Here is a 15,975-nt window from a genome sequence, read left to right on the forward strand (position 1 = left end):
CACATTTTATCACAAAGCATTTATTGAACAAAAATAACATAACAATAAAAATGATACATATATATGAAAGTGAATGAGGATTTGCAGTCAGAAAAGATGTGTACAAAGAGACCAATGTTTAGGTTATAGTTCTATAAAACTTTAGCCATAGCAGTTTAACACTGATCAAGCAGACATATAAAAAGGAAGAAAAAAGTTAATATGTCCTTTGAAACTATGTTCTGACTAAAATAGTTCTTAAAAAAACAAACACCACACATGTAGAATGAGGCAGAGCTATAACAGTTATATTTCAATACCTCCAGTTCTCTGCTTGTGTTACAGTGGATTTTTTGGTCCATCAAACATTATGGTATTTTTCCATTTCTAGTAAATGGAGCTGCTGGAGTATGTGTTAATCATAATATTTGGAGGAATGGACTACAAAAATCAGGTATATAGTCACTTGAACATTTCCAATCAATCAGCATTAAACTTTTAAAATATTTTGGGTTAAGATTCTTGTACATTAGCTTCCTGTTTAGTTACTCTTTAACAATCATTCCTGTACTTGCAATAGTTCTTCTCTTAGCCAACAATTTTTTAAAATGCTCTATCCATCTTTTCTACCAAACACAAAGTTTTAGACCAGTAATTAAGCATGGGGAAGCAGAACTGGACTGAGCACCACTGTCCTACCTTCAATGAGCTGCGTGGCCTCAGGCAGCTCCCAGCTTCTCCTTTGCAGTTGTCCTTATCTGGAAACAGCAGTAGGACACATTCTCAGAAGCCAGGCCCCTTCTAACTCTCAAGTGTTATGTTTGGTAAATACCAGCTCGACCTGCTATTTTAGTACAGAATTATCCTTAGCCCAAGAGGGAGTGACAGTAGTGTCTGCTTGTGCATTTTGGAATCAGCCCCATTACTTTATATTCAGAGATGCTTACTAAAGTGTTTGGATTTTTTTCTCCAGATAAAGGCATATATCCCCACACATAGAGATGCTCAGTTCCAATCAGAAATCTCAAAATTTCTAAGTATAACAAAATTTTAGATTTTTTAGAAATCCAAGAATGTTTATGTTTTCACAAGCTTTTTTTTTTACCCCTTCTCATAATTCCTGCTATTTAATGCATGATTTAGATAATTATTCAGCCACATTTTAAATTGGTTTGTTACTTATAATTAAAGATGATCATTAACCTGACCTTGAATTAGGAGCGCTGGGCATTTTCCAGTTCTGCTACATTAGAACTTTCCTACCTAATGTACAGAACAATACCTTAGAGTGATGCCGGCTGATTTTTGAAGGAACCGAAAATGTTTCTATTATCACTGCTCTAAAATACACTACACAAAAGAATCTACTGCTGAGTGTTCCAGATTGTTATGTAATCAGTTCAGTGCCACAATGATGAGGTTACTGAGGGGTTTTATATTTGTTGTATCAGAATTCCTTCATTCTCACCATAAACTTAGTAATAACATCTCGATTTCCACAAGCAAGGCTATACCTGTACACATGAAGATGCCTGGTGTTACAAACTTGTTTGTATTTATCACCAGTCTGTGAACCTCTTCCAAAGCATAGGACTTTTTAAATGTTAATTATAGTTCCAGCAGTTTAGAACATCTTAACTCGTAATGATACATGAAATGTATCAAAGGAGTATAATTCTCTTTAGAAAATGGGGAGAACCCAGGGCTATTTCTTTGAAATAAGTATATGCTAACCTAGGAAATATTCCAGGGGTATGGATACAGTAAACTTGACGTAGCTTTTCCATCAGGTTTGTTGTTTGGGAGGAATCTAAAAGATTGTAAACAGCTAAGAGGGCTAGCCTTTCAAAGTTCACTTTTTTAAAAATGCACTTTAGAACATTTTCTTTTATGAATGTTTATTGTCTAAATATGGCTTAGTTTCTTCTTATAAAAACATTACTTGGACATTACATTTATTGAATTTCAGTTCAAAAGAGATCCTAAGGCAATTATAATTGAAAGCAAAAAAAATGAATATGAATATGCTTTCATATTGCCTATTTGTTAAAAATAATGAAATTCTACGAAAGCTGTTTGATACTAATTTTTGTCTTTCAAACATCTCAATACTAAAAAATATATAAATCATTTACATTAAACTAAATGCAAAGGAAGGCACAGCTGGTTATAGTGTATATAAGCACAGTTCAGCATACGTAGAATTAAAGAGAAAAAAAGCTTCACATCCTTATTAGTTACACTGAAAACCATTAAGAAAAGTTCTTCACTGTCAACAGTGTTCAACACTTAAGAGCTAAAAGGATATAAAAACAAAAACAATAAAATTCACTTAATGCAAAACAGATTTTCATATATACTTGAATATAAAAAAAGTTTTAAAAATGCTAACATAAATCTAGACCATCCATGTTATGAAAAGTGCAAACCAAATTAACAGAGGGTTTCACAAAGTCCTTCTCATGACACAGGTAAACTAGCCCATGGGTACTAGCCCATATTTGTTTCATCAGTTAATTGAGTCTTTAATTGTGGCCAGATGTCATCAGGACTTCTGAGAGTTTGAAGAAAGCAGTACTGGAGAAGCAGCTCTGTCCAGACTGGGGATGGGCACTGGCATGTGGCCATTAAGCAGTGTTGGAAACTGTAGGGCGACAAAAGATTTTTAAAATAATTATTGCAAATGCATTGCGAAGAACTTAAGTTCTTTACATTCTTAGACCATAGTGAATCAGTTCTGTCTTCACCCCTGTGATATTTGTAAGTTGTAAATTATTTTACAGAATGAGTAATTGAAAGATGACATTGAAATCAAGATTACATACAGCAGAGGATACAACCCAGAAAATGTCCCTAATGATTTTTTATGCATAGGCTACGAGAAAAAAAAAAAATGTATTTTACATCTTACTAAAATATAATACTAGTTTTAAAAGTTTCCAAGCTATTTAGAATGCTGATTTGCTTTGAATATTAAAAGAAATTAATTTTGAAAACCACAGGCAGCTGACCCTTTACAGTAATTTCTAATACTGTATTTTGAAATTGGCCATCAAAATGAGATGTTTTTATCTTAAAAGATTTAAAAAGCAAGAATATCTTTGGGGGCTGAGAAAGTATTCCCTCTAAGTAAAATGATAATATCAAACTTAATAGAGAGATCACTCATACATGACAAAACTTAAAGAATAAAGTTAAGAGATGGGAAAAAAATGGTGTAAATGATAGAGGTTTTGTTTATCCTCCTTGCGACCAAATCAAAGTTGTGACAGACACAGAGCAAACAGCAAGGAAAGTCACCTGGGATCTAGATGAACAGAAGCACTACAACTAGGGAGAGAAATAATCAACCTGCAACAGTAGAAGGTAAGAGGGGGCGAAGATACAAGGCTGACCAGTCCCAAGCAGTGGCTAAGTGGGACAGAAGCTGTGGCAGTAGCAGCCGGTAACTGCAGACGCCTCTTAAAGGGGCTGTGTCCGCGAGCGTACTTTCACAGTGATGGACCTGCTTGCTCTGGGCACCAGCGCCGGTTCAGCTGCACAGGGAGCACCAGGGACTTACAGGGGGACACTGAGTTGTCAGAGTGAGGGCCAGAGGTGAGGCTTTCTACCAGGTAGAAGTGCTGGTGGTATCCACTGTTCCTCTGTTGAGCCCTGACCCCTCCCAGAGTGTGGACACAATGCCGCCATATCTGAGACATCATTAAACTGGATAACAGAGGTTGCTTGGCCCAAAGGATTTTCTGAAACCCCGCCTCCCCCAACTCATGGCCCCACCCAAGCCACATGCAGGTGTATCCTCCGCGAGTCCAGTGCTCATTGCTGAGCAATGCCAAGACACACTGGTGGCAGCTGGCCTCGGTTTCTGGTGTGGTTTCTTGAGGTAATTATAAGCACAGCATCTGTGGATTACTTGCTGAATCTTACGAGGTGGCTCTGGAGGGGCACAGGCTGGAGCTAAACTTGGCCTGCAGTTGAACCCCTCCCAGGACTGTGCCACTGGACACCTACTACACAAAGCTGCATTAATAAGACTGGGAGACTTACAAGCTTTGCTTAGTACATAGAAATAGTCACAGAAAGGCAGCCAAAATGGGAAGACAAGCAGAAACCATATGAGAGAAAAGAACAGAGATCCAGGAATAATGGAGTCAAGCAATCTAACAGATGCACAGTTCAAAACACTGATTATAAAGATACTCAATGAACTTGGGTGAAGTGTAGTTGAATTCAGTGAGAACTTGAACAAAGAGATAAAAAACAAAAATGGAATTGTAAGTTATAAAAGGGAACCAGTCAGAAATGAAGAACATATTATCTGAGATGAAAAACATACTAAATGGGATAAACAGAGTGAATAAGAAGAAGATCAAATGACCTATATAGAGGATGGGAAAGCCAAGAACACTCAGTCAGAATGGCTAGAAAAAAGCCAAGATTGTAATAATAATTTAAGGAGCCTATAGGACGTTATTAAATGTAAAAATATCCGTGTCACAGGGTTACCAGAAAGAAAATAAGACGTTGAAGAGCTATTTGAAGAAGTAATGATGGAAAACGTCCCTAACCTGGTGATGGAAGTAGACATAAAACCCCAGGAAGCTCAGAGAGTCCCAAGAAAGAGGAACCCAAAGAGGCCCACACCAAGACACATCATAATTAAAATGCCAAAGGTTAAATACAAAGAGAATCTTAAAAGCAGCAAGAGAAAAGCAGTTAGTTACCTACAAGGGAGCGCCCATAAGACTGGCAGCTGATTTCTCAAACTATGCAGGACAGAAGGGCTTGCCACAAAATATTCGATGTGATGAAAACCTATGATCTACAACCAAGAATATTTTATCCAGCAAAGCTATCATTTAGAGTTGAAGGACAGATAAAGAGCTTCCCGGACAAAAACTAAAGGAATTTATCAGCACCAACCCAGTGTTACAGGAAATGTTGGAGGGACTTCTTTAAGAACAAAAATCATGAATCAAAAACATGAATAAAGAATGGTATTAACTGCATTCCTATCAACAAGTACCTCAAATAGAAAAGAATTAAGTGCTCCAACCAAAAGATAGAGTGGCCGAATGGATAAGAAAACCAGACCCCTACATATGCTGCCTACAAGATATTCACCTCAGATTAAAAGAGACACACAAACTAAAAGGGAGGGGATGAAAAAAGATACTGCCATGATGGACCTAGAGGTTTTTGTGGTGAATGAAATAAGATAGACAGATACCACATGATTTCACATACATGTGGAATCTAAAGAACAAAATAAACAACAAAAACAAAAACTCATAGATACAGAGAATATTTTGAGGGCTACTAGATGGGAGGAGCGTCGAGAGGACAGTGAAAAGGGGCAAAGGGATTAAGAGGTACAAATGGATAGTTGCAGAATAGTCACGGAGATGTAGAGTGTAGCATGGGAAAGATGGTTAATAATATAATAGATATTTAAGGGGGAAGAGAGGTACTAGATTTAGTGGGTTGATCGCTTTGCGAGTTATGTGGATCTCTGATCACTGTGCTGTACAACTGAAACTGGTATATTATTGTATGCCAACTATAATTGAAAAAAAAACTCATTGAACTGTACAATGTAAATATGAGCAACTAATTATTATATTTCAATAAAGCCAGAAAAAAAAGTAGAGAAGTATCACTGTCATGATGTGTGTTTTAGCATATTCATAAAATATGAATTTTGAAAATCGAAAAAAAGAATAAAGTTAATTTCTGTATTCTTGGTAATTAAGATGATAAATAAGATAAAGGTATATGCTGTGATAACTTTCAGGTCTAAAAGAAATATGGCAGCTGTTCTCCCAAATGAACAAGAATAATTAAAGGCATCCTTTTAATACATGATTTTCACAACTAGATTTTCATTGTTTGAGATATGTGTCAGAATGATCTCCTAGGCTGTCTTCTAGTTTAATTCCTATTTGGTCTAGATGAGGTAAATATTAAACTTCAACACTAAATATCAAACTACAAAGCTTGGTACATGTTCGAAGTACAATAAATATTTGTAGAAGTAAATATATTTTCGTAATTTTCAAGCTAGTTCAGTAACTGTTGCATGTCTAGGCCTTACAATTTATCAGTGGTTGTCATTTCCTTTGATATCTAGAGCCTATAAGGTAAGTTTGGTTATCCTCATTTTATAGAAGAGAAAACAGAATTCAAATAAGTTCTAATTGGCTAAAGGTCATAGCTAATAAGCAGTAAAGCCAGCTTTTAAACCCTGTGAAAGATAACTGTGCTTTCTGTACCAAACCACCCAACTTATTTTTGGCAGGAGTTGGTTGCAGGGTGAGGTGCTCTTTAATTACTATTTGTTTCTTTAATGGTTATTGGCATATTCCAGGTTTTTGTTTCTTTTCTGACACTTCGGAATTTTATAGAATTTTTTTATAGAATTTTATGCATTTCGACTGAGTTATAAAACCTATTTGCGTGTAGTTTATACTCTTATTTAAGAGCCATGCTCTTAACCACTATTCCCATTAAGTTAGAATGAAGACTGGACCCTACAAAGGCCCTATGTGAGATTCTAGGGTTAGAGTAGTAGTGCAGTCCCCACTGCATTGGGGCTTGACTGTGCATATGTACATATCACACAGCTCCTTTCTGCTCTGCTCGGGCTGGAAGACTAGAATACTGCTGTTCTAGTCTGGAGACTTTCAGGAAATAAGGTCTTTTAGCTCTCCTTCAAAAGACTGCTGATCTAAAACTTTCCTAATACTACATTTGCTCACTGTTTTTGTTTCCCTGCCTGAGTTAAAGTGCTAAGAATCAACATGTTGGCTGCACATGACCGTAGCTCAATTTCTTGTGATGGGAAGAAAGGCCGGGAAGAGAAACCTGATGACTCCAGGGATATAGTGACATCATGACAGCCTATCTCCACCCTACTAGGAAACCAGAGAAGCAAGATAGCAATCAAAACCTCCTTAGCTCCGCCTTTCTTAAAACAAGACCCTAAATCCAACCATGTATATAGCTCCTTGGACAGAGGAGATAAATATTAAATTAACCTCGATAAGCAAACGGACCAACTCAAAAAGCACGATCTTTTTAACGCTTACTTTCTAAGACATCTCTCGACAAATTCTTAGGCACTGATTCAGTCAGTCAATAATAATTATTGAGCATCATCTATGTACTAGGCAATGTGCTAGATGCTGGTGGCACACCACAGTGATCAAGGCGCAGTTCCAGCCTCTCGAGGGCCCACAGTGTAGTGGGGGAAATTGCCAAATGGAACAAGCCATCGTAATACAAAGTGGTAAGGGCTAGACGTAACAGGAGCAAAAGAACTACAGCTAGCGTGGAGAGAGCCACAGAGCGGTCAGGTATGGGATGGAGGGTGGAGGAGACAGATGAGGCTAGAATTAGGTAAGAAGGGAGTTTGCACTTTATCCAGCTTTGCTTCATTCCTGTCCCTAGGATCCTTTCTATTCTACACTCACATATTCAAACAGATAGCAATCTTTGGGTCTCAAAGAGGAAATAGTGATTTCCACATGATAGCAAGTAATGCTACTACTTCGAGATTCTAGTGTGTGAATGAATAATGAATGTGCTCACCTAGGACAGGGAGCTTACTAACCAAGGGCCCTGGATACTCCTTTTTTATTATGGAACAAGAAGAAGAACTTGATTATGATTCATGAAATTATGCAGATACCTTTCCTGTTACAGTATGGAAAAACTCTTCACTATTTTCAATTTTCAGTGTTATCACTGAATGTTGAGTAATATTTAATATTTTAGTCTTTAATGATATTTTATAAAGTACAATTTTTTAAGTTTTGCCTTTTCCATAGTAAATTTCCAGTTTTCATAGTCAATGAAAATTCCAAAACATTTCAAGAACAAATTGTTCCATTTATGATAATCTAGCATGACTACTCCATTTCTGCTTCAGTGAAAATTTTGTCTGCCTTTGAAGGCTGCCTTTTGCCTACAACCCATTAACATAAACACCCTTTAGAAACTTAACATTTTAACTGGATGTGGGGCAGAACTCACTATTACCTTTGCAGGATTTTTGGGGAACACATCCTTTAGAAGTTCAGTGTTTAAAAGTTTCTTTCCAAATGCTCACCTGGAACAGCGTGTTTGGCCCTTGCAGCCTGGCAGGACTCAGTGGAGCTACTGGACTAAGGCTGCTCCAGAAATGTATGCTGGACAGCAGTGGACTCGGGGTCAGAAGCAGTCCATTTGGTGTCTGGGAAAAAAAGCACATAGACAGTTCTTGACATAGATGTCGCCTGACTCCAGGAGTGATTAGCAGTGTGGCTAGGTGCATCAGCCATGAACCAAGAAAGAAGCCTCACCATCTTAGGAAAACCTGACGACTCTTGTTATTTCTGCAAGAAATTATATTAGCAATTTTAAAAAGAAGAGAGGTATAGACCAATTGCCTTCTGTGAACATTCTAGTGGAAAGCTCCAGTTTGTGGCCATTTTTTCCCAGATGGTTTCTCCAGTTTGCTCCCCGCTCCCCTTTAAACGAGACTTAGTGTACAACAAAACAGGACCCCGTGAAGGGGCTTTATTATTATTATTTTCCCTATATTTTCTTAGTTTTCTTTAGTGGACATCTACTACTTGGGTTACAAACACATATTTAAAAGGGCCTCCCAAGCTTCACTTTCCCTATCAATGGCCCTTTAGGATTTGCTACTAAAATAACTCTGTAGCAGCTTCTTCAAAAGCTCTGAATTGGGTTTTCCAGATTTCACTCCGGATGTGGGGCTGATGCGAATTCATCTCCCTGGCAATGGTATGAAAGAAAAAAAAATCCTTTCTTGTCAGTTTGGGTGTAAAGCCAAAACGCTGGGTTTCCCAGGAGAGTGCCAAGGACTGCATTTGCTTGCACACACTCAGCAGGAGTTTTGGCCTGTAAGCCAGCTAGAGGGCAGGAGAAACAACTCTCCCCAGCTGGTAAGCTTGCATGGCTTTTATCCTTGGGGGAGGCAAACTCTCTGGCCCAGGGTGGTTCTGCACCTTTGGTGACTAGAAGGAGCCCCTCAGGGGTTTGGTGATGTCAGTAGGTAGGTGCGTCGTTTAAGAAGAACCACAGCAGAGGCACCAGCATTTCAGATTGCATCATGCTGGATGCTACGGTGTTATTTTTTCCTAGAATTGGCCTAAGCAGCTTTGTTAATTATCGAGAGCATTTGGCTTAAACCGAAGCTGAAAGGTCTGCTCTGCTTAGTGGAATGGAGACAAATACCCCAAGGTTCTCAAGCTCTGAAGCTGCTGAAAGGTAAACTAATTTATACCAAATTATTTGAGTCTTTGGTTCCACAGCACTTCCTACATATTGAATGAATGAGGTTAGTAGGATAAACAACATGTTTTGGATTAATTTTTAACTTTCCATTTGTTCTAATCCAAGGTAATTTCACCGGTGTGCCAGGCCATCTTGCTTAATGGTCAGGACTTACCGGTGCAGCACAGGCTCTACCAGGGATCCGGCCTCGGAACCACTACTTAGCTAGGTATCTGCTCCATGCCTCAGTTTCCTGCTCATTAAAGTGAGGAGAAAAAATACCTACATACAGGATTGTTGGGAAGATTAAATAAGATGACCTATGTAAAGCTCTTAATATGTGCCTGGCACATAGCACATGCTCAACAAGTGTTAAAGACTGTTATAAATTAATTAAAGGTCTACCTGACACACTTAATGTACTTCACCTATTCATGGGAGAAACTCTCAACTGTACAGCAGCAGTCCCCAACCCATGGGCTACAGACCGGTACTGGCCCACAGACTCTTAGGAACTGGGACACGCACAGCAGAAAGTGAGTGGTGGGTGGGTGAGCCAGTGAAACTTCGTCTGTATTTGCAGCCGTTCCCCAGTGCTGGCATCACCACCCTCAGCTCCACCTCAGATCATCAGGCGTTAGACTCTCAGAGGAGTGCCGGTCCCTGGTGCCGGAAAGGCTGGGGACCACTAGATAGAAAAGTGCTTGACGTTCTGTAACGGCCAAGCCAGTTTCATCAGCTGGTACTTCAAGGCTTTTCTCCATCCTGTTAGGCTCAAGTCCACAGGCTCAGGTGACCTGAGAACTAATATTTGCATATTACTCTGGAGCCGGGTTCCAACCACAGTAAGCCACATTAACATTTAATAACCAACGTGTTCAGAGCCTCCTCATATATACCCACCAACAAAGGTCTCAAAGCTATAGAGACAATGAGTCTTCTAAACTACAAAACATAGCTGTCTTTCTCTCATCCATGGCCATAAATGTATACATATTCTTTTTTAATCCTTTGAACAATATACAAGGTATAGCATTTATATTTTCATAGTCTAAAATTTATACCCATGTCTGGATTTGAGGTGTTTGCACATATGTTTTTCTGAAGGATACAAGGTATATTCAGAATACAGTAGCTTTCTGTTTTTCTCATGCTTAATGTTTGAAATATCATCTATAATATATGCAAATAAATATTATGAAATGACTTAATTCACTCCTCTCCCTCCCATCCCTGATCTCCCTAAAGATCCTGTGGCCTTAAAGAAAAAACTATTTGGTTGCTCTTTTAAGGAAAGTTCCTATAAAGCCTGCCCTGGCTTATCTCAAGTACAGTGTGAGCTCTCAGAGCCTTTCTCCACAAGCTCCCGAAGTCAGGCAGGGAGGGCTGAGCCTGCCGACTTGGAGCTTAAGGAGCCACAAACAAAATGTATGCTTCCTCTTCCTTGGGCTCTTCTGAATGGCAGAGTTCCTGATCCCATCAGCTGCTCGGGGAGGAGATGCCCGAAGGCCCAAGAGGAAAAAACTACCAGGCTCTCATTTTCATCCTCTCTGCTCAGCTCTCCCACTTAATAGTGAATCTCTTACAAAACTCAAACATCTGAGGTAAACCTGGTGAGCTGGTGTCAAGACAAGCCACACCTGAGTGTCTTCTGTTCGTAGTCCTCCACCCAGATCATGCCTTCCGACCTCCTTCTCCTCCTCCCTACCCCTTGCCTCCCTCTGCCCATCAAAATACCACCGCTTCAGAGGCTTTCCTGCTCTCCCCTCAATCAGATGACATTCTCTTTTCTTCTGAATCCTTATAACGCTTTTTAATCACCTTTTTTATTAGCATGTTCTGCCTCGTATTATGGTAATTAGCATATTTTTATTATCCTACTAATACCGCCTTTCAGATATCCTGCTTATCTTTATTCCTCCTGTAGGACACAGCTACCAAATACTTGATGAGCTCAAGCGATCGATCGTAACTCTAGACGTATGCCCTTGCCTCTCACCTGTTGGACATCTCCACATGGAATGCCCCACATGTTCAAACTTGAATTTACCACCTTCTTTCTAAATCCAGTGTTTCTTATGACTCCTCCATTTCTGTCAGTAGTACTACCATTTATCTATCCACTCAACAAATACTGAGTATACAGTATGTATCAAGTGTCAGAGAAAGGATACAATCTAGCATCCCAGTCACCGTGATGCAAAATGCCTTCCCCTCACCATAGCCTCTAGGCAAGGTCTGTGGATACTTCCTTGAACTGACTTTTATTTATCCCTTCATTTCTCTTCCTGATGCATCCAAGCCCCATCATCTGACAGATGGCATTTGGCAATAGCCACCTAAAGCAGTCCACCTGCCTCTGGCTTCTCTCCCAATCTATTCTGAGCTCCACCACCAAATCAGTCACTTGGAGACATTACATTCACTAGAAGTTCTTTCAGAAAGGAAGTACAACCTCCTTAGCCGCAATTCTAGGTTCCCCTATAACCTGATATCAGATGCTCCCGAAATTCCCTATATCAGGGGTTCCCAACCCCCCGGGCCGTGGCCTGTTAGGAACTGGGCTGCACAGCTGGAGGGGCAAGCAAAGCCTCATCTGTACGTGCAGCCACTCCCCAGCGCTAACATCGCCACCTCAGATCATCAGGCATTAGATTCTCATAGGAGCACTGGCCCCTGGTACCAGTTCTTAGGGTCCTCTGTAATTTCACACCACCCTAAATTATATATTGCCCCTTATTCTTTACCTACTGGACAGTTAAGTGTAGCGCATGAGAGCAGGAACTGTGTGTGTCGATCTCGCGTATGTCTGTATCCCCAGGCGCCTAGCAAATGGGAGGTGTTCTATAATTATTTCCCAAATGAATTAACAAATAGTAGCCATTCTTTAGTTAACTGACTAGAAAGGATACACATGAGCTTCATAACAAGCAGTATTTGTAGATTACTTGATTTGGGGATCTGAGATGCTGATAGGTCATTAGGGCTTCTGGAAATGAAGGAGAGAAAATTAGGAGGTCCATTTAACAGTTTGTTGTAGCAACAAACATGTCTAACTCTCTCATAGATGCCAAGAGAATTCATGGTAATGCCACTTTGGAGTGAAAAAAAATCCACAAATAAAGGTGTCAGTGAATCCCTGGAAACTCCTAGAACTGTCTGAATTCAAATAAACGTGGTTTGGAGGACTTTAAAAAGAGAAGTGGAATCATCCAGTAGTTGGTGTAGCACTGAGGATGCTGATCTTAAGGGAAGGGGGACAAAATGGAGAATTCCACAAGGGTCTAGGGTAGGTACAGTAAGTGGCAGGAGAAAAAATAAGGGCAGAAGTGGGGAGGATGGCGACAGGATAGGCACCCTGGGCAGGGTAGGGCGGGGTAGGGGGCACTACTATGGTTTGTTCACCCCAGGCGGCCTGAGCTGGAGGAAGCAGGAAACTTCAGTGGGAGTGGCAGGTCACTCACGACCTGTCTACCAGTGACATCTTCCATGGCAAAGCGCTCCTAAGAGGACAACTGCTTCCCCACAGGCTGAGCAGGGGAAGTGTTAGAGTGGGATGAAGGAAAAACAAACTTTTTTCCTTCTGTGATAATGGCAAAAGGGACCATGAGATGAGAGTCTACCCCAGAGGTGGGACAGGACACAGTGAGCCCTGACTGCTCCTCAGCACACGCATCCGTTTCACTCTAAATTCCCACCTTACGATTTTGGCTCCAAGTTGTTACATCCACCAGTAAACAGTAAATGCAGGAAGGAGGTTTTAGCATCTGTCCTCAGCAAGCTGTCTCTGCTCAATTAGTGCTAATCGAAGGCTGCGGCTAATAATAAAGCAGCCGGGGGCATGCATGCTCAGACTCTGATGGCGAGTCCATGCCCTGGGGCCTGCACGGATCTGAGCTGAGCATCTTAAACATCACACGTAAGATTAACAGAGGCCTCGGCTTAAGTGAAGGGAAACGCAATGTGCCAGCCTCCGATTCTGAACCACTTCTCCATCGTCAGATGAGAGAGAGAATCAATGGAAGAGGCAAATGGAAGGAAGAGACACAGATGATACAAGGTGCGGAAGATGCAGAGGATCAGAAGTTCCAGCTGGCACCATTCAGGCTTCCATGGCGCCTGGCTAGGAACCAGGAGAGTTTCACATCCTGGCTCCTGCCCCGTCTCAATTTCTGTAGCTCATGCCATCAGAGATATAACATCCTTGCTTTTTTAGCTACAGTCCAATATGACCTTGGCAGCTGAGCTCCAACTGTATATCACTCCTTGATACCCAGCTGGCTTTTGTATTCCCATTTTTCAGTTCCTCATAGTGCCTGCTGTCTCCATGAGGAATCTCGGTTTATTAAAAACCCATAGACAAGTCATCTCAACTGCATTCTGTACAGGTGCAGCAAATGCATGGTGGTGGGAGTGGAGGTTATGGTGCTGGGCGAGTGGCTGATGATCTGCCATGCACATCATGTTAGAGATGAAATCTGAAATCTGGATTTGGGTTTATGCGAGGTGTGTGGTTTAATAAGGTCCCCGAAGGGCGCTGTAACCACAAGACCCTGATCACGCCAAGACTCTTAATCCTATCCTTGTTCGTGCCATGTTTCTAGATGAAAATAACTGAGAATTATTCTTAGAATAAATAAGTGAAACATAAATAAACAAATAGTTCTTGGAATAGATTAAAATTCTTGGGAATTTCATTTTCAGGGCATCAAGGTATTACAGCACAGCTTTCCTCTCTTCTAAGGCCAACCGTTAAGAAAGGTTTATAGGAGGTTCCCGTAGGTAACCAAACGTTTATGTGCAAACAGTGTTGCGCTGCACACAGCACACACCACAGAAGAAAAAAGAGTTCCTGTGACACAAAGTGCTAAGTAGCAGTGAAACCCATGAGCTGCAGGAGTGGGACGGCAGGGCCTCCTATGGGAGAGAAGCCCCAAGCCCCCTTCAGAGAGAGAGGAAGCCCCCAGAACTGACCCAGGAGCAAAGGGAAGTCTCACTTCTGTCCCCTAGGGATGATTTCAGGAAAATGAGCTCGTCCCTCAGGCTGAGGCCAGTGGCCTTCTGTAATATGGCAGGCTCCTCAGACAGCTGACTCTGTTTCTGACTGTCCACTGGAGGGAGACACATGAGTGAGTGAGTGAGTTTTGGGGGCACACAAAGCAGTTCCTGGGCGGGGCAGAATCTCTGAGAAACCAAATCCTATTTTGACTCCAGGCCTACCCTGAATCCTAAAAGACTCGAGGCCTGTCAAGTCAAGGTAAAACCACAGGACAGTCCTGTCTGATCTTCAGAGAAACCATCTGGGTGAACACCCCGAGTGCCTGAGGCCTGCCATTTCTCTGGTTTCTCATAGCTTCTCTCCCTGCCAGTCAGCCACCCTTGGCCCCCCACAGACGTGCCAGGTGCAGAGCCGACACTGCTAGCAGGTGAGGGAGTCACAAATCCTGAGATTCTGCCATCTCCCAAGGGCAGACCTTGACTCCTTTGAACCTGTTCAGAGCACTACCTAGTGTGCTTTCTTCATACGCATCATCCAAGGGTCCTCCTCTCAGTCCAGCCATGCCATCCTCAGGCCCACGGAGCGGAGCCACCCTAAAATCACTGTGTCCAGGTCCTAAACCACAGGGCCAGCCTGAGCCCATTTCCTCCAATACGATACAGGGATGGAAGTGTCCCACTCCATTCGGAGACGGTGATACAGGCTCACAGAGAAAGCAGATACTGAAATCAGAGTTGTAAACACAGAGTTGTAATCCTCAGGCTGTCCACCCCGGCCCCAACCTCTCACATTACTTCTCTGAGCTGCTTCAGGAGCTACTGTTTCTGAGTATTTACTCAGCAGTCCTCAGCCACGGGGCAGTTTTGCTTGGTTAGAAATGCTCGACTTAAGAGCACACATGCTCACTCTGACCAGTAACGGAGCCCTCAGCTCTCCCCTCCTTGGCGGCCTCCTCATTACCACGAGCTCACAAGCTTCAGCTGACACGAAATCCCTGGGCCACCAGCTTGGGAGAAGCCATGGAGAGGAAAACGGCCAAGAATTGCTTTCAACTGCTTTGCAGACGCCAGGGACTAGTCTGACCAGAGACGAACTGGGTGTTTTCTCAGCGGGAATGAATGCCAAGAACATTTTACTTAAGAACGTGGATTCCGGAGCGGACGTAACTGAGTTCAGATTTGCTTCTACCACCTCTCAGCGCCGTGACCTCTGATGAATTACTTTACTGTGCCTCATCCACCTCAGCTGGAAAAATGGGACCATAATAGTATGTACTTTGTGGAGCTGAAAAATAACAGGCAACACTGCATGTAAAGAGCTTAGAATAGTGCCTGGCATACATGAAAAGCTCAAAATATGCTGCTGCTGCTAACGATGCTGACAGCAAGGACATCTGTGGCGATGAGTAAGTACAGAGGCAGGAAATGGCGAGAGTTCCTACTACCCACCTCGAGCATGATCCCCTACCTGCTGCCACAAGGCTCCACAATAATAACACCTGCCAGCTGTAGCTAGCTCTCTTCCCATGGCCATCCTCCCATTGATTCCTCAATATAATCCATTTCACAGATGCGGATACGGGCTCAGAGAGCAAGTGGCCAGTCACCATTCTACCAAGCAGCGTAGCCAGGAACTAAATCCAAGTCTGTGACCCCAAAGCCAATGAGCTTAACCCTGCCACCAAAATGCATCCAGTTTTCCAGCGGAAGCAGAAG

At 41.8% G+C, this 15,975-nt stretch overlaps 1 protein-coding gene across 1 annotated transcript in view; it reads right to left on the reverse strand.

The window, feature by feature from the left end:
* Positions 1–15,975, reverse strand: part of ELK3 (ETS transcription factor ELK3) — a 63,454-nt gene continuing 47,479 nt past the window's right edge. The window contains exons 4-5 of the mRNA XM_039874065.1: positions 8,090–8,212; positions 1–2,623 (exon numbers count right to left, since the gene is read on the reverse strand). Coding sequence (XP_039729999.1) covers positions 2,525–2,623; positions 8,090–8,212 — 222 coding nt within the window. The 3' untranslated portion in view covers positions 1–2,524. The remainder of the gene's footprint in view (positions 2,624–8,089; positions 8,213–15,975) is intronic.

This window comes from Pteropus medius, unplaced genomic scaffold (assembly GCF_902729225.1).
Source record: "Pteropus medius unplaced genomic scaffold, Ma_sr-lr_union100, whole genome shotgun sequence".
In the NCBI taxonomy this organism is placed as follows: Eukaryota; Metazoa; Chordata; class Mammalia; order Chiroptera; family Pteropodidae; genus Pteropus; species Pteropus medius.